Genomic DNA, 27413 nt, shown 5'->3' with positions numbered 1-27413 from the left:
GGAAAATGTTTAATTTCCTCAACCACATTCATATTTCGTTATTTGTTGTTGTCTTATTTATTTTTTCATGGTACTGTGCAACTTACTGCACAATTTATTGTGTTTATTTACATCACTGGGAATGGGAAAGATGGGCGTGGCTTGATCGTCATGTTCTTCGATCTTCTTTGATCATATTGTCTGTCAAAGGCAATACCCCTAACAACAAAAAACACTACCTGAACAAAGAGATTATACTTTTTACACTACCTTTTCCCCCTGCGATTTACATTGCCTTGGGCCATGATCTCTTTTGTTCGAAAAGTTTGATCCACATTTCTTTGAAAACACAAGCTAATTGGAAGCAAAATATTTTTCAAACAAAGTGTAAAGCGCGTTTTAACAACAGAAACAAACACACAAATAGCTAACTGGATAAAGGAATAAATGCATTCCTCACATAATTATCTGCCCGATCCCCTTCGCCGACTGTTCCAGCAAGGTCTAACATTTAAGTTTGGTGCTTGACAAACCCTCACTGCGGCAGCCTGCTATTCACGTCACAGACCGTGAGAGCAAAACATGTGGAAGGGAAGGAGCGAAGGGAGGCAGGGAAGGTTACTTCTACATTCCCATTGAACCCCGCAGTTATGGCATCTCATTAATGCCAAGAGTGGAAAACAAAACAAAACAAAACAACAAAACCAAAACCAAAAAATATAACCACCCCCCAAAACAACAACCAAAAAAACACACAAAAAACCCCCACACCAACAACACGTGATCGCAGTCGGTTTCAGTTTCAAATGTTTTGATTGATTGATATGGATACTTATATATAGTGCCTATCCTCGGTCGGGGACCAAGCTCTAACTTAGCGCTTTACAAACACAGGGTCATTTGCACAACAGGCTGCCTTATACCTGCATGGGCAGAGCCCGGCTGCCTCTGGGCGCTCATCATTCGTTTCCTGTCATTCAGTCAAATTTCAGGCACGCACACATACACACTCAGACAGACATGTAACATTGTACGTGTATGACTGGGTCTTTTTTTTGTTGTTGTTGTTGTTGTGGTTTTTTGTTGTTTTTGTTTTGTTTTTACCCCGCCATGTATAGGAAGCCATACTCCGTTTTCCGGGGGATGGGGTGTGTGTGTGTGTGGGGGGTGGGGGGGGGGGGGGGGGGGGGGTGCATGCTGGGTATGTTCTTGTTTCCATAACCCACCGAACGCTGACATGGATTACAGGACCTTTAACGTGCGTATTTGATCTTCTGCGTGCGTATACACACGAAGGGGGTTCAGGCACTAGCAGGTCTGCACATAATTATGTTGACCTGGGAGATCATAAACATCTCCACCTTTTACCCACCAGGCGCCGTCACCGAGATTCGAAGCCGGGACCCTAACAGTGAAAATCCAAAGCTTTAACCATTCGGCTATTCCCCCCCCCCCCTTCTTATTTCATTTTTTATGTTCTGTGTCCAAATGATTGGCCTGTGTGCTTGATTGATTTATGACCGACATGTTTAAAATCTAGTTTTATGCCATCATTACAGACAGCATACTAGCTGTTCCTTCTTTCCCATTGTGCAATCCTTTGTCACGTCCAGCAGGCTTACATGGGAGCATGTGATGCAGTGTCCTGACAGGCTTCAAAGGATCAATGATCAATCCTACTTACATCATCTTTGGATTTTATTTGAAAAGAACCAGTAAGTTTTTTTGTTTTTTTTTAGTCAGCATACATTCATTGTCCATTTTTACTATGTTTTGATAGCCATAATCAATGATACTTTTACATGTGATGTTTTATTTTAATGGCCCATAAAGTGAGAATGTTGATGCCCGATTTATTTGAACTTACGACAGATCAAGGAAAATCAAATTCTTCTTCTTTGTTCAGGAGGCACAACTCCCATGATACTTGTTCTTGCCAGTCTGCACTTACAGCTATTGGTATATTGACCATTTTCATCCCACCATTTTTACTGTGCAGCCATACACCATTTTGGGTAGTGTGTGTGTGTGTGTGTGTGTGTGAGAGAGAGAGAGAGAGAGAGAGAGAGAGAGAGATGGGGGTGAGGGGGTGGTGGTGGAAGGGGGAGATTTACTTGTGCTATTACTCAAAACATAGGTTTACATTACATTGGATAATTTAACTTGATAACATAAAGAAATAAAAAGATTTCTTGCAAAGTATGTTGCATAAATTAGCCCTGGCAACCAACTCTTATTTTTCTCATCTAAATCAAATTACGGAGTAAAAGTTAAAAACATTAAGCAAATCAATGGAAAGGCGATATCCAGTAAAACATACTTCTGTAGGCTCCACAGTAGGTTAGTTTGTTGTTTTTTTTTCTGTTTTTTTTTAACAGACTCAGGATATTTTAAAACCTAATCATATTATCATACTTTAAAAAACACCAACATATATAAAGGAGTTGTTTTATTCTTTTATTTCTTTTTTTTTTTTTATACAGTCCTGATTTTTAAAACTCAGTTATATCTATTAGAATTTTTTTTTTAATATATACATATAAAAGAGTTTTTTGGTTTGTGCTTGTTTGTTTGTTTTTAGGAAGGAATATGACAGTTTTGACTGGAAGAAGAATAACATGCATATCAAGGATCAGTTAAGAACTATGTATGTACAAGCACAAGATTCAAAAAGGGGTGGAGGTGGAGAATGGTGAAAATTGGGAAATAGAAAAAGGAGAAAGGATGAAACTAGAAGACACGAGAGAAGACAAAGAAGCCATCCAAGAAAAAACAAGTGGAAGAAGACAAAGAAGAAATCAGCAGGGGGTGGGGAGAGAAAACCTTGAATGTGCAGGAGGGAAAGGTGTGCAGATGTTAAAAAAAGAAAAAAAAGAAAAAGGACATAATGTCATCTATAAAAAAAAAAAAAATAAAATGTAGCCGTGTACCGAGTGGTTACTGAAGGGGGTACGGCACAAAAGACTTAACTAAATATGATTACTTGAAGGATAGGATAGACAAGATCCCACGCACAGGCCAGGAACATATAGAGGCCAGTCACAAATGTGTTTTTCTATTGTTTATTTACAATATTCTAAAAGAAGAAGACTAAGAAGAAGAAATAATGAGAAGAAGACAACTAGGAGAAGACAATGAGAAGATAAAAAGAGAAGAAGACAGTGCCTGGAATGACACAAACAAATGTCATAAGTACAACATGTCAACACAAGTGAATAGTAAAGCACATGTATACATATTACATGGAAAGACTATCACTCCGGTTTGGGATACGCAACAACATAATGCATATGTATGAAGACCAAACGCTGACATCAAATGACATTTCTAATACATTTAAATAGCTCAGTTGAAGTGATTGAAACAATTAATCCAACACTATCTTGTAATCACAACAGCAGAATACTACACACCTCTTAGAGTACTGAGCACACTGTAGCAGTACAATTGATATCAGCATGTAAAATAATACATGAATAATAAACAAGATAATAGAATCAGTGGCTTTGATATTATACTGGCAAACTGATAGACCAGATAGTAAGTGAAGCACCATCATGGTTTAACCATTAAGTGGTGAATGAACTTTACGCACTCACTAGAACATTCTGGAACAAACACTAGTGTCCAGAGACGTCACTGACTGTGACGTTAAGACTCAAATGGAACACCGCTACGAGCATATGACGACATGGCAATTTTCTAGATCAATCATAGCCAAGCTGTGACTAACATGTCAAAGCAATAACTGAACAAAGCATTAACTGAACAAAGCAATAACTGAACATACTCATATGAACACAAGTACAGTGTTGAATAATACAATTTACAAATCAACACATTCTACACACTAGTACTTACAGCGATACGTAGCGAAGTGTCAGCCGTTGTGGGGACACACACGACACACTGCCCGTGACACAGCAAGAGACAAAGAGAGCAGGTGCTGGCCGCGGCTGGCTCGGGTGTGGAAGTGACCACTCATCACCCGCTCGGCCAATTTATACAAATTAGGCGAACTACAAAGACAATCACGTGGGCTGCAAACCAAATCGTCACTAATCTGAAGAAATCTGATGAGAACTGTGCTTGTTACAAGGTGTTCAGTGACAGATTTCTAGATGATTCCTGAACCGACTTGCATCGGATAAGTTGCAAAAGAAAGAGCTCAACGCCTACTTTATAATGAGTGTAAAATGAAGTGTTGATTATTTAAGATGAATTTATAATCTTAATTTAAGTCACCTGAACAGGGTCAGTTTTAACGAGCTCGTCGCTGAAAATTACAAACTGCGTTAAATCAGTTTCACGTAGGCGAACATAAATGGAATAGATTTAAAGATGGAATTAAGACGATTCTGCCAATATATAATACTAGTAGTTTACTGATCTGACAAAAGAGCTATTAATTAAATACTGTGGAACAGAAACACAAGTTTGCTCTCAGCCAATGACGTATCACGACGCAACACTGGTCGAGCAGTCAGCAGGTGGTCTGGCCCGGACAAAATGATGTAAGCGGAGTGACGTCACATATTCTGTGCAGGGGGTAGGAGGAAAAACGTCGTCTGCTCTGGCTTGTGCGTGAATAGTGTTGGAGCAAGCATAGCGCGCTTGGTCACAAAAATAAAAAATAAAAATCTTTGGAGCAAATGACATTAAATGCAGCACTTTTTTTCTCTCTATATTTTATGCACATGTGCACAAGATAATCAAGCCATACAAATGAATCCACATTTTTTTTTTCTCTCTCTCTCGCTTATTCTGTTTATTCACTGTTTACAAATCTGTCAACTGGGCTTTTTTTCTTCTTGTTTATAGCTTATTTACATTTTCTCAGTTTGTGAAATATTCCTTCAATAGTTCATATGCTATTGTTCTTTTTGCACAGTTTATGTGACCTTACAGACTGTACTACAGTAAAATCTGCTGGGCTGACAAAGTCACAAAAATATAATGAAAAGTGGAAGATACAGGTGGCACTGTGTGTGTGAGGTGTGCATGTGTGTGTGTGCATGTGCAAGTGAATGTGTGTGTGCACCCTTGCTTGTTGTATGCAAGGCAATGCAATGTGATGACAGTGTGAGTATCCATGTGCTAGTGTTCTACACGTTAGTGTGGATGTGAGCATGTATGCAGGTATGTTCATGTGTTCTATGCATATCCTTTTAAGTGCATGTGTACGTACAGTGTACTTATTAAGTATTGTTTTCCTGAACATGTTTAAATGCAGTCATGTGGGCAGTGTGAGCGTGTGTATGTGTGCCTGCGAGTGTGTGCATCTGAGAGATTGAGACAGGTGAAAGAAGTTGCAATGACACAGCCGAACATACAGATGGACACAAACACCAACAAAACGGAATGAAATCACAAACAGGGTTGTGAGAAATCCAAGACTCAGAAGCAGAAATCAAACTGGTGAAACAATAAACATATAATTTCACAAAAATGCAATCCCACAAAAAATGCATACATTCAATCATTCATCCACTCAAATACTGCAGGCTATCTTTCACTTGTGTTGATCATGGACAACCAAACTTTATCTACATTTTTATCGAAATTTATCTACAACTATAAGTATACATCATGTATTGTGTGTTGTCTTGAAGATGGCATATATAGCCTAAAACAGCATCAATGACGTCTCAGACTTGACAACTTCCAACTGACGTGATTATAACTTCTGCCATAGTTATCAGTTTCTTTCAACTAGACTTCTTTGCATCCTGTTCTCATTTTAGTGTCACACTGATGAAAAGAAAAACTTTCTTTCTCAGCCTTTAATTCTAAATAGCTAATCCATGAAGATGCTGAAGACAGTAACCAAAGGAGTAAAATGAAAGGAATATCAAGGACACCAAGGTTATCAATTCTTAATCTATTGTTGGGTACAGTAATGAACAGAACATTAATTTTCTTTTACTTTATTGCAGGCCAACAGTATCAGTATCAGTAGCTCAAGGAGGCATCACTGCATTAGGACAAATCCATATACGCTACACCACATCTGTCAAGCAGATGCCTGACCAGCAGCGTAACCCAACGCAGTTAGTCAGGCCTTGAGGCCAACAGTTCAGAAGCAAGCCAAAAGCAATTTCTACCACTCTCTGTGAGTCCACTTGTGTATATATATGTATGTGTGTGTCTATATATATATATATATATATATATATATCTTTTACACTAACAGAGGTGTGCTGTCATATTCCATCTATTTAAGCCATTAAGAGGTACTGGTTCTGTGACTGAGGGAAACAACTTCATTAAGTTCATACAGTGACACATGCACACGAGTCCAATTCTACTCCAATTTTTTTTTCTCTTTCTCTCCGCACATCCTGACATGGTCGCATTCTCTTCCTACACATTGCTTGCATCAGCGTGGAAAAGGGTTGGTTCTGTTCTTCCTCATCACAAACTCCACCTTCCTTGCCATGTCTGCACTGTAGACTCGTTTGCAGCGCTCGTAGCTGGCCCGCCTCCTCTGCTGGAAGGGCTTCTCATAGCGCTCCTTCCGTTTTACATCAGACAAGAATTTCTCACTCCGCAAAATCCTGGAAGTAAAGCATCAATCTGATTCAATGAAAACAGTAATATCAGTATATCTGATAATAACAGTATATCTGAAATACATTTCATACTGAGCCATCACTATCATAAATGATAAATCATGATTTTTTAAAACTTCCACTGTCACAAGTGTTTTAAATCCTTGTTCTGTTCAAGCTGTTGGGGCAGCAATATTTTCAAATGAGATAAACGACAATATACCACATACCGGTAATTACTATAGTTTCACTTTCAATTTCTCAAGGAGGCGTCCCGTGTTCAGACAAATCCATTTATAAAAATACGCTACACCACATCTGCTAGGCTGATGCCAGGCCAGCAGCAGAACTCACACACTGAGTCAGGCCTTGTGAATGCATATATGTACCTGTCACAGTATCAGATTGGATAAAATTTCTTCTACAGAAATTTGCCAGAGGACAACACTCTTGTTGCCATGGGTTCTTTTTCAGTGAGCCAAGTGTGTGCTGCACGCAGGACCCCAGTTTATCGTCTCATCCAAATGACTAGCTGCTCAGTTTCATTTTAACCAGTCAAACTTAAGAGAAAGGGCAAGAGTGCTATTTGAAACAAGGCCCTCAAGGACTCTCTCAGTCTCTGTAAAGGGAGATGAGTGTATCAACCATTCTGCCACTTTCCTCCCATATTATATAATTATAAAAGGCACACACTGGAGAGGTATTGGGAGGAATAGACTAAAGACAATCTGGAGAAAAAAATATATGGCTATACAACATGTGTAAGATTGGTTCAAATACGATACACAATAAAAAAAAAATCAAAAAAATCATCTGCTTCAAGTTTAAGAAAAGAACAAAAGAATGACTGGCTGGTTAAGCCTTGTAATCCAACCACAGAAAAAAAAAATCTACCTAAATATAGCTAAATGCAATAAAACAAATGAACACGACGATTTCAGACAGCCAAAGCTCATGGTGGTACCAGAGACCCCGTAATGTTTGTATCAAAATAGAATGGAATAAAAATTAAGTGGAAAGAAGAGACAAGACCCTATTTGGAGTGATGAGTTTTGGGTACTAAGACTAAAATCTTATGCACAGAACGGAGAAAAAGTCAGCGGATTAGAATGTACTAACGATTAATAAAAACAACTTGCCTGTCCAGTACCCTGTAAGCAGGTTCTATGTCATTGTTGCGCACGAGAACTGTGCGGGCAAGAAACCGAAGGTGATTTTGCGACATGTTGCATGCATGAAGGTCAGGAAATAATGTTAACTTCCGGGGTCATTTATTGGGTTTTTAGTTAGAAGAGGGAGAAAACTTTGTTTTCGTATTTAAAAAAAAAAAAATCATTATAAGGCTATATGACAATTGGAATGTTTTCTTATGCTTTGATTTAGCAGATACGATTCGTGCCAAGTGGAAATGAAAGGCATGTAAAATAGCATGATTTGTGAACTATTTGTGTTCCTGCGTTCATGAACGTTGTTCCAAGCTGGGATACGCATTTGAGCCTGTCTTCCTGAAACCGTTTACAAAGCAGCATGCTGCCTTCCAAAGACCCTGATGCGCTTGTGTGTGTGTGTGTGTGTGTGTGTGTGTGTGTGTGTGTGTGTGTGAGCGTATGTGTGTGTGCGATATCAATGTCACGGCTTTTATGTTTTATCACTGAGCCTTTTGCCTTATATCGATAGGAAAAGAAAACAACTGTTTATAAGAGTGCACCTGTGTCCAATACAATACACGAACACACGTACACGGATTCGCAGACTTTATTTTCTATACTTATAGGTACAGATATTTGCTTCTTGGCAGCAGCACGTGTCCAACATTTAAATCATAATTAACAAAATTAAATAAAATGAAAAGATACACTTATTGGATGGCGCTAAATAAATACAAATAATACAGATTATTGAATTATCATGCGCTCCATTTCAGTCGACCAAACCGCTTTGCACATCTTAATTCTGGCCACGCGGCCACACACGCATACTATACGTACACAAATACAAACGTCCACACACGTCCACACACACACACACACACACACACACACACAACTGCATACATGGCATACACACCGTCGGCGGCTCGCACGTTCCCAGGCATGCACACCGTGCAGTATGTGTGTGCGTGCGTGTGTGTGTGTGTGTGTGTGTGTGTGTGTGTGTGTGTGTGTGTGTGTGTGTGAAGAGATTTTAGATGATTCGTGAATGATGGCCATACGTGAATATGCAGGAAAAACAGTGATGTTTCTGTTGGTCCCTGTATTGTATCTCAGGATCTTTGTGAACAAGTTTGACCATCAGGCCCCATCGCCCAGTATTGGTTCATCCGAATCGTAGTTAGAATGAATTTAACCTGAACGGGTAAATGGAACCTGTCTTCTTCGCTTATCTTTAGCATTATCTCCCTTTTTTCAGACAAGTTATCATGTGATAATGACAATTTGTCGTCTGGTTTGAGTTGTGTGTTGCGTTTCGAACCCGACACAGAGGCATCATGCTGAAAGAAATCACGTTTTTGTTATTCGCCTGTTTGGCAACAACATTTGCCCAGGTAGGTATCGAAGAACGAAACATTTCTTTTAAACAATTTAAACAGAATATTTTTTATATGGAGATGTTTACAGATAAAAACAATTTGTGCACTGGGATGTTACATTATATTGCTGAATCACTCCACATCAAAACAATACATGTAGAACAATAAAAAATAAAATAAAAAAAAATAAATCATTCACTCATTGATCCCATGTAATATATGCTTAGTCAACAACAAAATATATAATATAGATGACCAAGTACTCATTGAGTCATTCACACACAAAACAAAATTGTGGAATGACTTGTATTATGATTAATTTTATGTTATCAGATAAGTGGAATAGTGGCTCAGTCATGACAATACACTTCACATGCAAACACACACACACACACACACACACACACACAGAGTCATACAATCACACACATTCTCTCTCAATCATTACATTCACTGATTCAGGCACACACAAATTATGGACTGTGGAAAATTACTCTGAACAGAAAATGTGTCATGTCAGTTTACAGCAAAGGACTTTCTATCAATGTTTTCTTTTTCATATTTTCTTGATAATCATAATCTGGTTTCTACAATAAATTCATGGACATTTAACGTAAGGATTGACAATTATGTCAAGTATCACTTACTCAGAACAATGGAATTGACGCTTGTGACTCACTGAGTGTGCATGATTTAGACTTCCTTTTTCCAATTACCTTCCTAATTTGCTTCAAGATTCAGCTGGTACAACTACATTCTCTTGTGTCTCTGGATCTCCTTTTAGTGTGTGCATAGTCTTGTTGGGTTTGTATGTGGGTGTTTGATTGTGTTTAGTACCCATTGTTGTTCTTGTTGTGCGTGAGAAAGACCGAGAGAGAGAGAGAAAGAGAGAGAAAGAGAGAGAGCTACCATTATTATTGTTTTTTTTTGTTTAATAAAAATGGAAGTATATTTATCATATTGTTGATTTTGTGAAATGACACCATGGTTCTTTTTCCAGTCTCCTGTCACATGTGTGAAAAATGCCTATCCACCCAATCCTGAGTAAGTTTCTCTCTCTCTCTCTCTCTCTCTCTCTCTCTCTCTCTCTCTCTCTCTCTCTCTCTCAATTGAGTTCAATTCAAATTTTAATTTATTGTCTGTTTCAATCAAAACAGAAAATTCTCTTTCGGCTCATTTAAAATACTCGTCAGCAAATATCAAAGAGAAAAAAACAAAACAAAAAAACCAAAAAAAACTGACACACCCTTCACTGATCACCATGCACACATCAATTATTATGTAAAAAGAAAAACATGGGGATAAGATACTATTAGTATTACATTATGATTTAGAGTGAAACAACTCTGTGTCAGTGTGTGTGTGTGTGTGTGTGTGTGTGTGTGTGTGTGTGTGCACATTGTGTGTGTGTGTGCTTCCAGAACCACTTTGGTGAAATTTCAGTCAGTGTTCTTATGCATATTAGTCATTATGGAATGTCAAAAGTTCATTGATTTGGGTCAGTTATAGATTTATACTGAATCATCTGTTATCATGCATGGTATGCATAATTATGGTCATGTGGAAAATTAGGATATGTCCCTGTATCCTTGTACTGAACCGTAACCTTTGTTACTGTTGTCACCAGTTAAAGATAACTGACTTTCTGAGAGTGTATAGTTTTTATCATTAACACTTAGTGACTAACCTAGTTACCATAATCAGCTGTCTAATTTGGGTATAGGTGTACAAGTTTTTTTTAAAGTTTGAGATTGATTTGTTTTCATTTCACACACACACACACACACACACACACACACACACATATATATATAATGTCTGAATGTTGACATGTGTAGGAGTGTTTTTATTTGTGTGAGTGCATGCATATGCATGGATGGGTACATACTCTGTGTGTGTGTGTGTGTGTGTGTGTGTGAAAGTCAGAGTCTACGGTATGGGAAATTAGTAATTTAATAAAGATAAGAAAATATTCAGATATTCATGAAATTGCAAAAGTCAGCAAAACATTTAGATGAATTCTTAAACTTGAAATGACTTCACAAAATCACTTCTTTTTCATATCTTATTGCAGTTGCAACATACCTAAATGTATACATTAGAATGTATTATATGCATGTGTGCGTGTGTGCTTGTGTCTCTATCACTCTGTATTTTACATGATGAGTGTGTTTGTGTGTGTGTGCATGTTCTTGTGCATTTGATCAGCACCATTCTTCTCGTAAATATTTTGTCACCAGAACCAAGGTACCATGGTTTACCATCAACCTTGACCTGCCTCCTGAAGAACGATGGAAAGAAGTGGCCCAGAATCGAAAAGAACAGGTGATATTGATACTATAATGACAGACAGTGTGACTGAGACTTTGTGAAATGCCTTAGTAAAATTTATCACTTGAATTGAATGAGCATGTGAAGTTTTACTTTATTTTTGACTCACTTGTGTAAACAAAGTGAGTCTATGTTTTAACCCGGTATTCGGTTGTCTGTGTGTGTGTGTGTGTGTGTGTACGTGTGTCTGTGTGTCCATGGTAAACTTTAACATTGACATTTTCTCTGCAAATACTTTGTCAGTTGACACCAAATTAGGCATAAAAATAGGAAAAATTCAGTTCTTTCCAGTCATCTTGTTTAAAACAATCTTGCACCTCTGGGATGGGCACAAAAAAATAAAAAAATGAAGCCTAATTATATGCAAACTGCATTTGATTTACTGTTATATTTATATTTTTTGTATTCTCTAAACTTGGCACTTTGATCTGATATTCTGACCCAACAACAAGAGCAGTCATTATTATCATTTTTTGTTCTAACAGGAACTTCTTTTGCTAAGCATGGAAGTTTTATTTATTTTGCAAACGTTTTGGTGCAGATAGTAAAAAAGGGAAATTACTCTGTAATTAATGCTAGGGGACTTAATTCACTTTAAACTGATCTTTCTCATCTTAAACATTACATTTTGAAATTATACTCAATACATAAGAAGCTTGGATTTTTTTAAAAAGTGTATCGCAAAGTGAGTCTTGAAGGCCTTGCCTCTCTTGTTTAAATTCTTTTTACCCCCACACCTGAATTTTTTGTATGAAAAGGAATTCACAGTTTAGACATGACTTGTAAGATTACTTACAGTACACAATTTTCTTGTTATTACACAATACATGCTTTGTTTTATGGGTGTTTTTTTTTTTTTTTTTTTTGCATGTATTATTAATGAGTGGTTACTACTAAGGACAACTCATTTCGTTGTCTGGAATTGTGGAGAGCAAATTCAAACCGGGCAGAATTTTCAAATTGATCAGTTATATGATATACATTTTTGAAATCAGCAGTTATATTTGGGGGGGGGGGGGGGGGGGGGGGCAAAAGAAAAGACTAAATTGTATTCTTAAAATTGAACCTTATAATTCTTGTATTGTATACACATACTTCATCTTCACTATCTTCTTTGTCATCATTAAGTGCTTTCGCACACTTGATGAATGTCTGTTAAGCAGTTTGTCAGGTCAGTTCCTTACAGTTAGTGAGTTAGTCAGTTACACTCTTTACAGTTCTTTTATCATGCTTATTTATTACTAGGGAACAGTGAATTAATTGTGTGGATGAGTTATTGTGCGCTTCTGTGTGGGTAGGGGGTCGGGTGTGTTGATGTGACTGACTGTGCACCCATGACATAATTTGGGTATTTGATTTGGAGTGCATCTTAATAATTTGTTCGCATTTGGATGGGAGCTTTCGCAGTGAATGGGGGTAGGTGGAAGGGGGGTGTAGGCAGAGAGAGAAGAGGAGAGGAGGATTCTGAGGGGGAGGGTGGAGGGGTTTGTGGGTTAGAGATGGGAGGAGATTGTGTGTGTGTGTGTGTGTGTGTGTGTGTGTGTGTGTGTTGTAATAATATTTAAATTCACACATGTGTGTGTGTGTTTGTGTTGCGATTATATTCAAATTCACACACTTTCTTAATTTTGCATAAGTCAAACAGAAAGTTTCTGTACTTGTGAATAGGCAATAATCCAGTCTTGAGGTGTGTCTCATCTGCAGACGGTTTTTATTATTTTATTTTATTTTTTTCTGTTTCATCACTTGTTTTAGATCAGAAACCTGCTGGACAAGTTCAAAGAGTTTGTCCTTGACTGGGGCAGTTTTGCCAAAGCAGTCATCAATTTTGTTGATGATGACCTGGTGAGTTATTTTGTCTCTCTCTGTTGTGTGTATATGTGTGTCTTTCCTCCACCCTCAACCCTGTGTTTAAACTTTTGGGTTTATGAACTGGAACCACAAGTGTGTCATGAAGGCTTTGTCTATGTTTTCTTTGGATTAGTTTCCCCCAAAAGATATCTTCTGTGTTCTGTTTTTGGTCTTTAAGCGTTACATTTTATTCCTGGAAATGTTTGATGAATTTATGAAAATGAGCGAGATACTTTAATTGTACTTCGCAATACTGTTTTTACTAATTGCTGCTTGCATGATACACATTGGTGTGTGGGTCGTGATTTTGAGGGTTTTATATATTAATTAAGGCAGTGTTTATTTTATTGTAGTTTTAATTTTTTGGGGGCCATGGCAGGGTGGGCTGGATGATACTCTGCCATATCCATTTGCTGGTGAGCTCCGAGGAATGTCCAAATATTCTGGCCTGAATTTGGGTATGTTGAATTAATCTATTTTATCAGTAATTTGTCTTATATTGTTCGACTATGGAATGTGTGTGCATGTGCACGTGTGTGTGTGTGTGTGTGTGTGTGTGTGTGTGTGTGTGTGTGTGTGTGTTTGTGACTGTGTGTGTGACTATGTTCGTGTGTGTGTGTGTGTGTGTGTTTGTGACTGTGTGTGTGACTATGTTTGTTTGTGTGTGTGTGTGTACGTATTTGTGACTGTGTGGTGTGTGACTATGTTCATATGTGTGTGTCACTCATTGTCTTAGTGTGTGCAGGTGTCTTTCTGTGTGTGTGTGTGTGTGTGTGCCTCACTCACAGTGGTGCGTGTCAGTGTTGGTGTGTGTTTGTGTGAGTGTGTGTGTGTGCGTGTGTGTGTGTTCTCGTTACTTTTTAAAATTCTTTTGTAACTGTATTTTCTGACCAGCTTGCATTGCTAAGTTAAAATAAATTAAAAAAATTAAAAAACATCAGTGCATGGCAACAGACTTTTGAAACATGTTGCGGCAATCTTGTGATTATGAAAAGGAGTATTGTGTGTACACAACTGATTTAGATAAACGAATATTTATACATAGAAAGCTCAGGACAGTGAAAACAAACCATCATGAATGTTAAGAAAAACAAACATCCCCACTCCACCCCCTGCCCCCTTAAAAAAACAACAACAAAAAAACACATGAAGACTGGAAAAAAAAGAAGGAAATATGTCTTTTGGTCAGTAAAACTGGAAGTCTTGTGATTGAAGACAAGGCAGCAGACAAGCATGTAGTTTCAGCTCTGTGTTTACTGTGTGCACAAAGAATAAAGTTGATAGTTTCATGATTGAATGAGGCAACTGACACGTGCATTGATCATTTCTGTGCCACTTTTTTCTGTGCACAGGAGAAGTGGTGCTGTTCAATATCTTCTATGAGTTTTTCACCGTGTGCACGTCTATTGTGGCTGAGGACCCCAAAGGTAAGAGATATTGTGACTTAATGTGACTTAATTAAAGCAGAGTAAGAAAGAGAGATTGTGGTAAACTAAGCCTGGATAAACTAAGAGATATTGTGACTTAATGTCACTTAATAAAAAGTTAATTAAAACAGAGTAAGAAAGAGAGATTGTGGTAAACTAAACCTGGGTAAACTAAGAGATATTGTGACTTAATGTGACTTAATTAAAGCAGAGTGAGAAAGAGAGACTGTGGTAAACTAAACCTGGGTAAACTAAGAGATATTGTGACTTAATGTGACTTAATTAAAGCAGATTAAGTAAGAGAGATTGATGTAAACTAAAGCAGGGTAAACTTGGAGAGATTGTTATGACTTAAGCAGAAAGAGTAAGAGAGAGAGAGAGAGGGATTGTGATTTAACTGAAGTAGAAGCAGAGTAAGATAGAATGTGACTTAGCTCCAGCAGAACAATTAAGAGTAGTTATGACACAACTAAAGCAGAGTAAGTAAAACAATGTGTATGTGCGTGTTGAAATATATACAGTTGATATGTTTGCGTGGAATGGGTTAGTTTTCTCTCAAATTTCATCACTCATTAAAATCATTTGTTTGTTCACAGTATGCTTTTTTTTTTTTTTTTATATCTCTGTGGATTTTATTATTTAAATTTTCATTTGCTTTAATTGTTATATTTTTTATTCTCCTCTTTTCCCTTCTTATGTGTGTACTTGTGCAAACTGTGTTTGTGTTGTCAAAAATGGATACATTTCTTTTTTTCTTTTTTTAAGATAGATTGTGACCACGATGTATTGTCACATGGACTCTGGGAGCCAGGGCAAGCACACGCCTCGCAAGCCGCTAGTCCAGAAACAGACACTCAGGCTGTACAATATTTCAGTCTTGTACATATATTTTGATCTTATGCATCCATTATATATGTGTGGGGGGGAGGGGGGGTGGCATGTGTTTGGTCATGAATGTTCTTTTGTACATATGTGGTAACTTGAAAATGCATAATGCTGTCTGTTGCTTTGTTGTTGTTTTATTTTATTTGTGTGTGTGTGTGTGTGTGTGTGTGTGTTGTCTTTGTGACCCATCAATATATACATAGATGCACACTTTCACCCAGAATCACACTCACACACATTTGATGACGCACCTGAATGCAAAATAGCTCCTAACCTTAACCAGTTTTTTGTCATTTTCAGGGAACTTCATTCATGCTCGTAATCTGGACTTTGGTCTCTTTATTGGGTAAGTTATTTTGGCAGTTTGATTGCGTATCTTATGTCACAGCGCTTTTCATACAAGCTGACTTTTCCTTTTCATTTTTTTTTTCTCTTCTGAAATAATTTTTTACGATACAGACTGATAATGATTGCACTTTGTGCCATACAGACAGATAATAATTGCATAGATCCCAAATATGTCTTTGCCACTTTATGTTTACTACTGTTTCTCAGTCAGTACAAACATATTTATTTGCTGCAGAATTGTCAGCACTGTTACTGCTTTAGAAATCAAGAGATAATCCACATTTCCGTAAGTCAGATGTTATACTTATATATGTTTTGTGTTTTTTTTTGTTTTTTTTAATAATTTTCTGAGGGTGTTTGTTCCAGACATTTTACTGTGGGTATAAATATTTTCTGCCACACACTTAAACAAGCATGACTTGTGTGACCTGTATTGTACTCTAATTGTGGTGTCAGTGAAGCTGAGTTAACCCCTCGACTGCTGCTGGTAAGTATGATTTCTGTGTTTTTTTCACTTCACCAAGATAAATTTCAGCTTACAGGCTGGAGTGTAAGTTGTCAGTTTTTACTTAGACTTTTCCCTCATCAGACTGCATGATATTTCCTCCGGATGAATCACACCACCTGTCAGTGCACAAAAAATAGTAATTGTACATTTTATGCCACAGTGATTATATTTTACCAGGGTTCAGCTTTCAAGGTTTACAGAGTATTTGGGGGTGACATAAAAGTTTTGCGACTGTTTGATGACTGCAAGGCGCCATCCAAACTGGTGTCAGAATATGGTGGTCATTTTTTAATGTCTTTGTCATCCACGTGGAGAATACAAAAACAGACTTATTCATCTGACATTTGTCAACAAAGTGCCAGGTCATAGGTATTTTTTAAAACAACAAGCATGCATGCACGCACACACACAGGCATGTCCCGCCCCCCCCCCCCCCAAAAAAAAAACCCCCCTGCCCCCTCCATCCCCCACCCTTCCTTTCCCCACCCACACAAAGACAGACATACAGGCATGCATGCACTTACACATACACACACACACACACACACACACACACACACTCACACTCACACACATACACACACACAGGGAATGTATGTATATTATCCTTTTTTGCATAAATAGTCAACAGAAACATAGCAGAACAGATCAGTGACATACCCCTATAATTAAAGAGTGTATTTTGCAGCTGGGATGTGCGCAACAAAACATGGGAGGTGACGGAAGCCCTGCGCCCTCTGGTCGTCAACTTGGACTTTCAGCGCGGTGGGAAAACCGTCTTCAAGTCTGTCAACTTTGCTGGTTACATCGGCATCTTGACAGGCCTTAAACCAGTAAGCTAGTGATGGTGGTTGTAGAATATGGAGAAACAAGCTGTAAAGCTTTTTAACTGTCCCTTAATTCTTTATTTCACAAAACAGCGTGGTATGATTGGTCAAGGATTCATGCCCAAATTTCCAAAGTTGTTACTCATCAGTACTTCTTATAATGATCAAGAACTTTGGGGAATTGACCAGCTGATTGTTGATTGTATTGATAGACTATGCTTGTTTTAGCTGAGATGACAGTTCACTCCATATGTTGGCGGGGTAAATAAAGAAACACATAACATACAGGTAAAATGTTACATGTCTGAGTGTGTATGTGTGCATGCCTGAAATATAATTGAATGACACAGGAAATGAATGGTGAGAACTGATGGTGGCAGCCGTCAGTTGGCTCTGCCCAGGTAGGCAGCCTTTTGTGCAGATCACCCTGTGTTTGTAAAGCACATGTAGCTCAGTCTTCAGCCGTGGATAGGTGCTACATAATTATCTGTATCATTCATTCATTCATATTTGTTTCTGAAACCTTACTTTCTTGTGTTAATATTTGCACAAAAAAATTGTTTTACATCAGCAATTCTTTTGGAACTATATTGAGATGTAGAAAAGAGCTGATCCTAAGACACACAGCAACATGTTCATTTGTTTCCATGAATTTACCAGATAAGAGACCACAAATTTCAGTATGTTAATTTGTCATTGTATGTCATGTGAAGAAATTCTTGCAGAAACTATATAGGTCTTCTTTGCACCTTCTTGATTGCAATAGATTGGTGCATGGTCATCAATGTCATACAGAATATTATGACAGGAAAAGCATTGCTGCAAAGAGGAAGTTATTTCTATTTTTTCATGATACCTTGTTTGTTTACCAGTGTGCAAAAGCTGAAGGAAAGCATTCAGCAGCATTTTTCACTTTTTTCTCAGCATGAGTTACTGCTGCTTGTTTTTTGTTTGATATTTTACATCCTTTGTCATATTTGGTTTTGCTGTGAGCGCCTTGGTATAGACAGAAATTCCAATTTTCTTTGTCAGTGTACTGCTTGATTAGAAGAAAAAAATGTTGTGATGCACCCTCATTGTAGGTGTTGCGTATTTCATTAATGTTGTGTTTGTGGTTTGTTGCAGTATGTGTTCTCCTTGAGCATGAATGAGAGATTCAACATTGATGGAGGTTACATTGGTAAGGAGGTCTTCAGGCATTTCTTCTCATCTCATTTTTTTGTTGTTGTTGTTTGTCCATGGCATTGAACATAAAGGTTATATTTTCTCTCATTGAAATATTCATTGAAAGTTCCATTTTGCACACTTTATGCACAGTCTCACTGTTGGAAAAATTACACCACATGGGACTCATTGAGTACTTGCAGTACACTCCGATGACAATTAACTTCAAAGAGTATATATTTCTGTTTTGTAATATGAGTAGGAGAAAAGAAAATACAACTGAGAGTAGAGAAAAGAAAAGCTAAGCAAAAAGTAAAGAATGATATCAACAATAATAACAAAAAAAGAATTAATAATAGGTACTTAAATTTGAATAATTGCACATCATAAAAAACCCACATGTACATCCACTGAAAAGATAACAGATGTCTGTGTGCTCATAGGTGAGACGTTTCTTTGCTGACATACGGTTTGGAAGAGCACTGGGAGTCTGAATGCATGGGATTTGTTGTTCTTCTTTTTTTTAATTTGTGTGTATGTGTGTGTGTGTGTATGTGTGTGTGTGTGTGTGTGTGTGTGTGTGTGAATCTGTCTGTTTTTGTGTGTGTGTATTCTTTTTCTATTAAAGTTTTGTTAGATTACTGAAAAAGTTATATGATTAACAACCTATTTAACATTGTCAGCATTTCCTAATTCTTAAAAAAAAAAAGGAGAAAAGATGTAAAACCTGGGAAAAAAAAAGATTAGTTTCCGAAAGGAGTCTTGATTTTATTTCTGTTCACAAACGTGTGATAATACATAAACAAAAAGAAAACATAATGAAGTGCATATTATATACACATAACTGTTTTAGTTGCTTGGAGAGATAAAAAAAAAAATCTTTTGCATCAGAATTGAAATATTATATACTTATACTTAAGAACTGATGTGATTAAACACTTGTATTTATGAAGTGCGGTAACTACATATTGATACTTATGGAGTGACGTAACTACATACTGATATAGTTATGGACTTATGGAGTGATGTAACTACATACTGATATAGTTATGGACTTATGGAGTGATGTAACCACATACTGATACATATGGACTTATGGAGTGATGTAACCACATACTGATACATATGGACTTATGGAGTGATGTAACCACATACTGATACATATGGACTTATGGAGTGATGTAACCACATACTGATACATATGGACTTATGGAGTGATGTAACCACATACTGATACATATGGACTTATGGAGTGATGTAACCACATACTGATACATATGGACTTATGGAGTGATTTGACTACATACTGATACTTATGGAGTGACGTTACCACACACTGATACTAACGGATTTATGGAGTGATGTAACCACATGCTGATACATTTGGACTTATGGAGTAACGTAACCATATACTGATACTTTTGGACTTATGGAGTGATGTAACTGCATACTGATACTTATGGAGTGACGTAACTGCATACTGTTACTTATGGACTTACAGAGTGACATATCCACATACTGTTACTTATGGACTTACAGAGTGACATAACCACATACTGATACTAATGGACTTATGGAGTGACATAACCACACACTGATACTAATGGACTTATGGAGTGACATAACCACATACTGATACTTATGGAGTGACATAACCACATACTGTTACTTATGGACTTATGGAGTGACATAACCACATACTGATACTTACGGACTTATGGAGTGACATAACCACATACTGATACTTACGGACTTATGGAGTGACATATCCACATACTGATACTTACGGACTTATGGAGTGACGTAACCATACACTGATACTTACGGACTTACGGAGTGACGTAACCACATACTGATACTTACGGACTTATGGAGTGACGTAACTACACACTGATACTAATGGACTTATGGAGTGACGTAACCACATACTGATACTAATGGACTTATGGAGTGACATAACCACACACTGATACTAATGGACTTATGGAGTGACATAACCACATACTGATACTAATGGACTTATGGAGTGACATAACCACACACTGATACTAATGGACTTATGGAGTGACGTAACCACACACTGATACTAATGGACTTATGGAGTGACGTAACCACACACTGATACTATTGGACTTATGGAGTGACATAACCACACACTGATACTATTGGACTTATGGAGTGACATAACCACACACTGATACTATTGGACTTATGGAGTGACATAACCACACACTGATACTATTGGACTTATGGAGTGGCGTAACCACACACTGATACTATTGGACTTATGGAGTGACGTAACCACATACTGATACTAATGGACTTATGGAGTGGCGTAACCACATACTGATACTTATGGAGTGAGGTAACTACATTCTGATACTTATGGACTTACGGAGTGATACTTATGGAGTGACATAATAGTTATGGAGTGACGTAACTACATGTTAGTTGTGGACTTATGGAGTGACATAACTACATATTTATACTTATGAAGTGATGTAACTACATACTGTTACTTATGGACTTGCAGAGTTACATGTTAGTTGTGGACTTATGGAGTGACATAACTACATATTTATACTTATGAAGTGATGTAACTACATACTGTTACTTATGGACTTGCAGAGTGACGTATCCACATACTGATACTTACGGACTTGTGGAGTGACGTAACCACATACTGATACCTATGGACTTATGGAGTGACGTAACCACATACTGATACCTATGGACTTATGGAGTGACATAACTACATTTTATACTGATGGAGTGGCGTAACCACATACTGATACCTATGGACTTATGGAGTGACGTAACCACATACTGATACTTAATGGACTTACAGAGTGGTGTAATTACATACTGATACCTATGGACTTACGGAGTGATGTAACTACATACTGCTACATAACGGACTCATGGAGTGACGTAACTACATACCAATACTTAGTTAACGGACTTATGGAGTGAGGTAACTACATACCGATACTTAGTTAACGGACTCATGGAGTGAGGTAACTACATACCGATACTTAGTTAACGGACTTATGGAGTGATGTAACTACATACCGATACTTAGTTAACGGACTTATGGAGTGACGTAACTACATACTGATACTCATGGACTGGCGCCGGTGAACACCAGGCATCCTGAAGTGGCTGGCCGGGGACCGCAAGGAGCGGTGGATGGGGTTCCTGACGCGGTCAGTGATGGAGAACGCCACCAGCTACGACCAGGCCAAGGGGATGCTGGCCAACACCACCATGCTGGCTCCGGCCTACTTCATTCTGGGCGGTATCCAGACAGGGCAGGTATGGGTGTGGGTGAGAGTGTGTTTGGGGTTGTGTGGGTAGGGGTGGGGATGAGGGTTGTGTGTGTGTGTGTTGTGTTGAGGGTTGTATTGTGTGTGTGTTTTAGGGGGGTGGGGGTGAGTGTATGTTTGTGTGTGTTGACTGGTGTGTGCGTTTGAGCGAGAGAGAGAGAGTGTGTATGTGTGTGCCTTCCCATGCCAAGCAATAGACACAATGAACGTGAATTTATGGCTCTGATGGCTGTAAAAGGCTATTGGTTCTTTAACTTTTTTTTTTTAACCTTATTCTGGGAAATATAGTCATTACACACACAAAAGAGGGGCATATTGGTTCTTCAACTTTTTTTTTTAACCTTATTCTGGGAAATATAGTCATTACACACAAAAAAAGAGGCTGTTATAACTGCAAACACTTGTGTACACACATACAGGCCTCAGTGATCACCCGTGCCCGAGACAAAGCAGTGGACGTGTGGGAGATGAGCAAAATCAGAGAGCACCCCTGGTACATCCTGGAGACCAACTATGACCACTGGCAGAAACCCCTCTTCCTGGACGACCGCCGCACCCCGGCCAACCAGTGCATGACCAACATGACGCAGCAGGTTTGTCTGTCTGTCTCTCTGTCATATGCTGCAGCTGCAAGGGAGGAAGGTGGCAGAATGGTTAACCCCTAGGCTGCCTGCATGACGAGATAACTCGTCATGGCAAGCATGTATGCTTCGCTGCCTGCATGACGAGATAACTCGTCATCGAAATATTCTGACTTTTCCCTGGTTTGCATTCACTTCCTTGGCAAAAATAGTGGTAGCTTTAGCCTGGGGAATCTCTCTAGATTCTATTCATAGCTAGAAACCCCATCTACGTCATGAAGCAGTCCTTTATTTGAACGTTTTGGTTGGGTCACTGTCCAAGTGTTTGCCTGACTTCTCTCCTCGCTCGCTCAACAAAATGTCGGACTGACGCCGTGCTCAGGACATGCGATCGTGACGAACTAAATCAACATGATTTCTTTCTTTAGCTGATGCTCAGAAAGAATTGAAGCGTAAATTCGAAGGAGAAGATAGAGATGAACATTTATAGGACGATCTGATAGAAAATAAATGAATTATGAAGAGAGTGGCCAAGATGCGACTGTCAGTGAGTGATGCCGGCTGTACACATGTTAGCAGACGACAGATGACCGAATTAGCAGCAGAGCGATATTCTTGGCACGCAGCCAACGCGGTCTGATGAGAACTGAATCAAGTGACCGTGTGAGAGGGGTGAGGAGGAGGGGGGTGGAGACTGAGGGGGCGTGGCCTTACATCCATCTTATCACTTGGAGAAGTCACAATGTATTGTGTATCTATCTCTTAAAAAATATATATATATATTGTGGTTGTTCTAGTATGATTTTGTATTTGCAGATATCCATTTGTCCAGAAAATACGATGTTTTTGTGCAAATTACCTGACTAATGTTTGTAATGAACAAGTTGAAAATGTGACAAAAAACAAAACACTGATTTCAAAACAACAGCATGTCACTAAAAATATATAAAATGGGAAAACAGCATGTGTTTTGTATTCTTTATTCATTTACCTTTCAGAAAATATATACTTTTATGGGTCTTTCTCCAATAACAAAGAGCACAGAATTTTTGGAAAATTTATACCCGTTTTTTGTGGAAAAAACCCTGGCAAATAGATTTCACTTAAATCTTATTTTCCTGGCAGCGAAAGGGTTAAGATACGTACCTGTCAGTGTAGTGTCTGTGAGGGTTTGGGTTTCAGTCCTGGTCTGGCACTTTCTCCAAAGTTTGACTGGTAAGTCAAACTGATCATCTAGTCATTCACTTCAGAAAGAACTGAAAATGAACCCATGGCAACATAAGTGCTATCCTTTGGCAAAATTCTGTTGAAGAAAACCACTCTTACCGGCACACAAACATATATGCAGGCACTCAAGGCCTGACAAGCGCATTGGGTTATGCAGCTAATTAGGCACCTTTCTAGCAGATGTGGTGTAGCAAATATGGATTTATCTGAATGCAGTGATGCCTCCTTGAGCAACTGAAACTGTTTCATCAGCCTCTGTGACAGGTTAGCAGTGTAAAAGAAATAGGAATCAAACCATTACAGTTCTTGCTGTTGAGCGAAAAGGAGTAAACCCACAATAGCATGTGTGTGTGTGTGTGTGTGAGAGAGAGGGAGTGAATGTGTGTGTGTGTGTGTGTGTGTGTGTGTGAGACTATGCATGTGTGTTTGTGTGTGCACTCATGTGTATGTACCATGTACAAATTCTTCAAGCCAGAATAAGTTCAGTGTCCTTGTCAACAATTATGTTTAAGCTCGGACTAAACAAAGTATTAGAACTTAACTGTCCCCTTTTGGAGAACATGCTCCCAGTCTAATGTCCATGAATTCAGTATGCATACATCGATTGTCATCATGTCATGAAGCTTGTGATCAATAGGGTTGGGGTTCTTTTAGTAAAAGGTATGACCGCAAACAATTAATTCATTTATATTTTGTTCCACCCTGTTCTGTTCTATTTGTTTTCATACTGTTTTATGTTCTGTTTTTTTTGTTTTTTTTTATCTCTACAGGATGTGGGTTTTGCTGGGATCTTTAATGTCCTGTCAACAGAGCCCGTTCTGAATAAGGTGAGCCTCTCTGACAGCTGTAACTGTTGTTAGAAGACAAGACAAGAATTTATTCTACATGGTTCAGAAAAAGTTAAGGACCACTTGGAAAATTTGTATAGTTTTCTTCTTAGAGGCATGGTGAAATGATGTTGAATTTCTGGCAAACAACAGTGTATGCTGCCAGTGTAATGAGCTTCACTCATAATCACAGTTCTGTTCCAACATTTTCTGAAAACTTACCTGCTTTTATGAAGTGGTCCTTAACTTGTTTTGTGAAGTATGTAAAATAAACTCAAAGAGGGTGTATGAAAGTGGCAAAACAAACATATTTGTTACCTTAGCATACACAAACACGTGATACGTTCCATTAAGATAAGTTCATGAAGGGGTGCATGGGATAGTAGTCTTTGTCATAGATTTTGTTGATGTGGACTTTGATTTTTAAAATTTGCTTACCTCATATCCTTAGCAAGAGATGCATTGTGAACACTCAGGTAATACAACCGTACATGGCATCCCTTCTCTCCACATCTTGCTTGACAGGCACTTGCACTTGATCTCTTTCTTTCCGACTCTCTTTATCTCTGCCTGTCTGCCTGTCTTTGACAGTCTTACATGGTTTTCACAACAGAATACAATATAGCTTAGATATACATCTCTGAACAATACAAGGCTGGTAGAGAGATTTTTTGTATGAAACCTTTTTCTACAGCTTTTTAGTTTTTTATTCATTTATTACTTCTTTGGTTTTTTCTTACAGCTGACGGCTTACACTGCTTTGATGGAGGTCAAGACAGGGAAATTTGAGACTTACATCCGCTACTGCAAGGATCCTTGTTTCCCCTGGTGATGCAGACTTAACAACAAAATGTCTGCCTTCTTCAGTCTGTGTGATGCCACTCAGATCAGTCATCTGTTCTGTTATGCTTGTGTGCTGATGTCTTTTCCAATATGCATCGTGTGTGTTTCTTTCTTTTTCTTTTTAAAAAAAAAATTGAAATTGCTGTTTGATACTTTTTTCCAAAGATGTTTGTTTCGGTGCAATATCCAAACTTTTGTGTGTCAGGTGGTACACTGCATTGCAGCTTGATGTTTCATTGTTTGGTCTTGTAAGTTCCACGCCTTGAATAGTCAGATTGAATTTCACATAATTTGTTACATGTTTCTCAAGAATTGCATTGTTGCCTTGTAAAAAAATAAAAAAAAAGAAAAAAAGAAAAGAAAAAAGAATGAATTGTAATTAGTTTCAGTCAGAAGACAGGCTTTTGTGATCGCTGTCCTATCAGAACCAGTTTCCAGAATACCATGTCTGCACTTTCAGTTTTTGATGTAGTCAAGTGTGAGGAACACTGTCTAAAGCCTTAATTAAGTCAATGACATTAAGCGGGCAGCTGTCTTCTACATATCCTGTAAAGCCTTCTATCATTCATTGCAAGGATTGTATGACACATGACCACATTCATCAAAACCCATGCTTAGATTTGATATACATGTATTATTATTTTCTGTGAAAGGAGAATATAGTGCAGTTTCTTGTTACAGTTGATGAAACTTCACACACATTTCTGATGTGGTTTTGGGGGGTTTGTTTTTCAAGTAGATGTAATGTATTGTTTATGGTACTTTCCACATGCTTTGGTGCCTCCTAGAAAGTGAAACTAATACAGTTAATGAACGTCTAGTGTCCTGGCATACTCCTTGTTCCTCTTTTTTTAATTTTCTCCACGTGTTCCTGTGCTCATGTTGCATTGAGGGATAGAAATGCCTTGTATTTCTTTTTTAATCTGTAGCCATTCTGTTCTTATTTCATGACAGTGCTGGAATACCTTGTTTAACGATCAGGTTAAACCGTGCTTGCTTTATTACATGTATAAGGAGAATTCATGTGTATCACAGTCTGTAGTCCAGGGCTATACTGGATTACACTTTGTTAGCTTCAGGGTGATTTGATAGCTTACTACAATATATGTATATATGTATATATATAGAGAGAGAGAAACAGAGACAGAGAGAGAGAGTACAAACACACATAGACTAACTACAGATTGTGCTCCATGAGTACTATGTGGGATTGTCTCTATTGTCACCAACTTTAGGGTTGTATGTTTGTGTCTTGTATTTATATGTAAGCAGTTCATTCCACCACAGTCTTTCAATGGAGCACAACTTTGTTTGATAGAGAAGTTATCATTTGCTGAGAACTGGGTTGGAGCTTTATTTAGAAACCGTTTGTTGTTGCTGTCTTAATGTAGTAAATGTATCCTCCTCCTTTCCAGCATTTTACATGCTGCATATTTTGTTCAAAATTTATATGACAAATCCTAATTAACTGATCATGATATGTTAATCAAAGATTGTAGAATTACCTTCAAGACATAATTGAAAAATGCCTGTATGGAAAAACCTGACAAATAGTTATCATGTGCATGTGTGCAGGGAATGTATTTGTGCTTGCTGGGTATGTGTTTTGTGCACTGACAGATGATGTTTGTGGTGCATATTGACTGATTATTTTGTATTTATCTGAGGGTAATAATTATGCATGAATAAAATCGTTATCAAAACTTTGCATTTGGAGTGTTACTATTGTTTTGTGTGTTTTAGAAATTGTGTGTTGCTTGTATGTGATCAGAAATATGCGTATTGGTTTTTGCTTCGTTTTCATTATGTTCTTCCAGATTTACACACACACACACACACACACACACACACACACACACACACATGTGCAAACAACACTCAGACACTCACACGCACACAGACATGTGCTCACACACATATTCATGAAGACACACTCACACACACAAATTTACGTGCACACACAAAAGATACCCATTGGCATAGAATGTGACTTGCTGCACATGATGAATCACAATATGGGCACCAGTGAACACATGCCCCAGCACAACTCGTCAGCAGTGTGTAGGATCCCCTACAATAGGTGCCTGGTTCCAAGTTTACCTTGCAGATGATGGACATGAGAGTAATACATTCAAGAGGGCATGTGAAATGCGGCAGAAACAAATACTTAGGCAAACAAATTTGTGGGGCAGATCTACAGTTTAAAAC

The 27413-nt window shown here is 38.1% G+C and overlaps 2 protein-coding genes across 2 annotated transcripts; one reads left to right on the top strand and one right to left on the bottom strand.

Annotated features, from left to right (window-relative positions):
• Positions 1 to 5389: 5389 nt before the first annotated feature.
• On the bottom strand, positions 5390 to 7788 carry LOC143284326 (small ribosomal subunit protein bS21m-like). The gene is made up of 2 exons (XM_076591034.1): positions 7670 to 7788; positions 5390 to 6536 (listed from the first exon to the last, which is right to left on the bottom strand). Exons 1-2 carry the CDS (start codon positions 7753 to 7755, stop codon positions 6359 to 6361), a joined length of 264 nt encoding a protein of 87 aa, XP_076447149.1. The 5' UTR covers positions 7756 to 7788; the 3' UTR covers positions 5390 to 6358.
• Positions 7789 to 8938: 1150 nt separating this feature from the next.
• LOC143284123 (acid ceramidase-like) lies at positions 8939 to 26915 on the top strand. Its single transcript, XM_076590778.1, has 13 exons — positions 8939 to 9075; positions 10061 to 10104; positions 11301 to 11385; positions 13147 to 13236; positions 13622 to 13700; positions 14595 to 14669; positions 15855 to 15900; positions 17099 to 17243; positions 18363 to 18417; positions 21550 to 21716; positions 22147 to 22320; positions 24306 to 24362; positions 25105 to 26915. The coding sequence occupies exons 1-13, from the start codon at positions 9019 to 9021 to the stop codon at positions 25192 to 25194; spliced, it is 1164 nt and encodes a 387-aa protein (XP_076446893.1). The 5' UTR covers positions 8939 to 9018; the 3' UTR covers positions 25195 to 26915.
• Positions 26916 to 27413: the final 498 nt, after the last annotated feature.

Source organism: Babylonia areolata, chromosome 7 (assembly GCF_041734735.1).
Source record: "Babylonia areolata isolate BAREFJ2019XMU chromosome 7, ASM4173473v1, whole genome shotgun sequence".
NCBI lineage: Eukaryota > Metazoa > Mollusca > Gastropoda > Neogastropoda > Buccinidae > Babylonia > Babylonia areolata.
The sequence above is the reverse complement of the archived record's forward strand: the minus strand, read 5'-3'. Positions and strand labels throughout refer to the sequence as shown.

Bases quoted from the DNA above. Each gene is read 5' to 3' on its own strand.
- LOC143284123 (XM_076590778.1), top strand. From the start codon at position 9,019: ATGCTGAAAGAAATCACGTTTTTGTTATTCGCCTGTTTGGCAACAACA. The intron at 11,386-13,146 runs GTGATATTGATA...CACTTGTTTTAG, and splicing joins CCCAGAATCGAAAAGAACAG to ATCAGAAACCTGCTGGACAA. The intron at 17,244-18,362 runs GTAAGCTAGTGA...GGTTTGTTGCAG, and splicing joins TCTTGACAGGCCTTAAACCA to TATGTGTTCTCCTTGAGCAT.
- LOC143284326 (XM_076591034.1), bottom strand. From the start codon at position 7,755: ATGTCGCAAAATCACCTTCGGTTTCTTGCCCGCACAGTTCTCGTGCGC. The intron at 6,537-7,669 runs GCAAGTTGTTTT...CTTTACTTCCAG, and splicing joins GCTTACAGGGTACTGGACAG to GATTTTGCGGAGTGAGAAAT.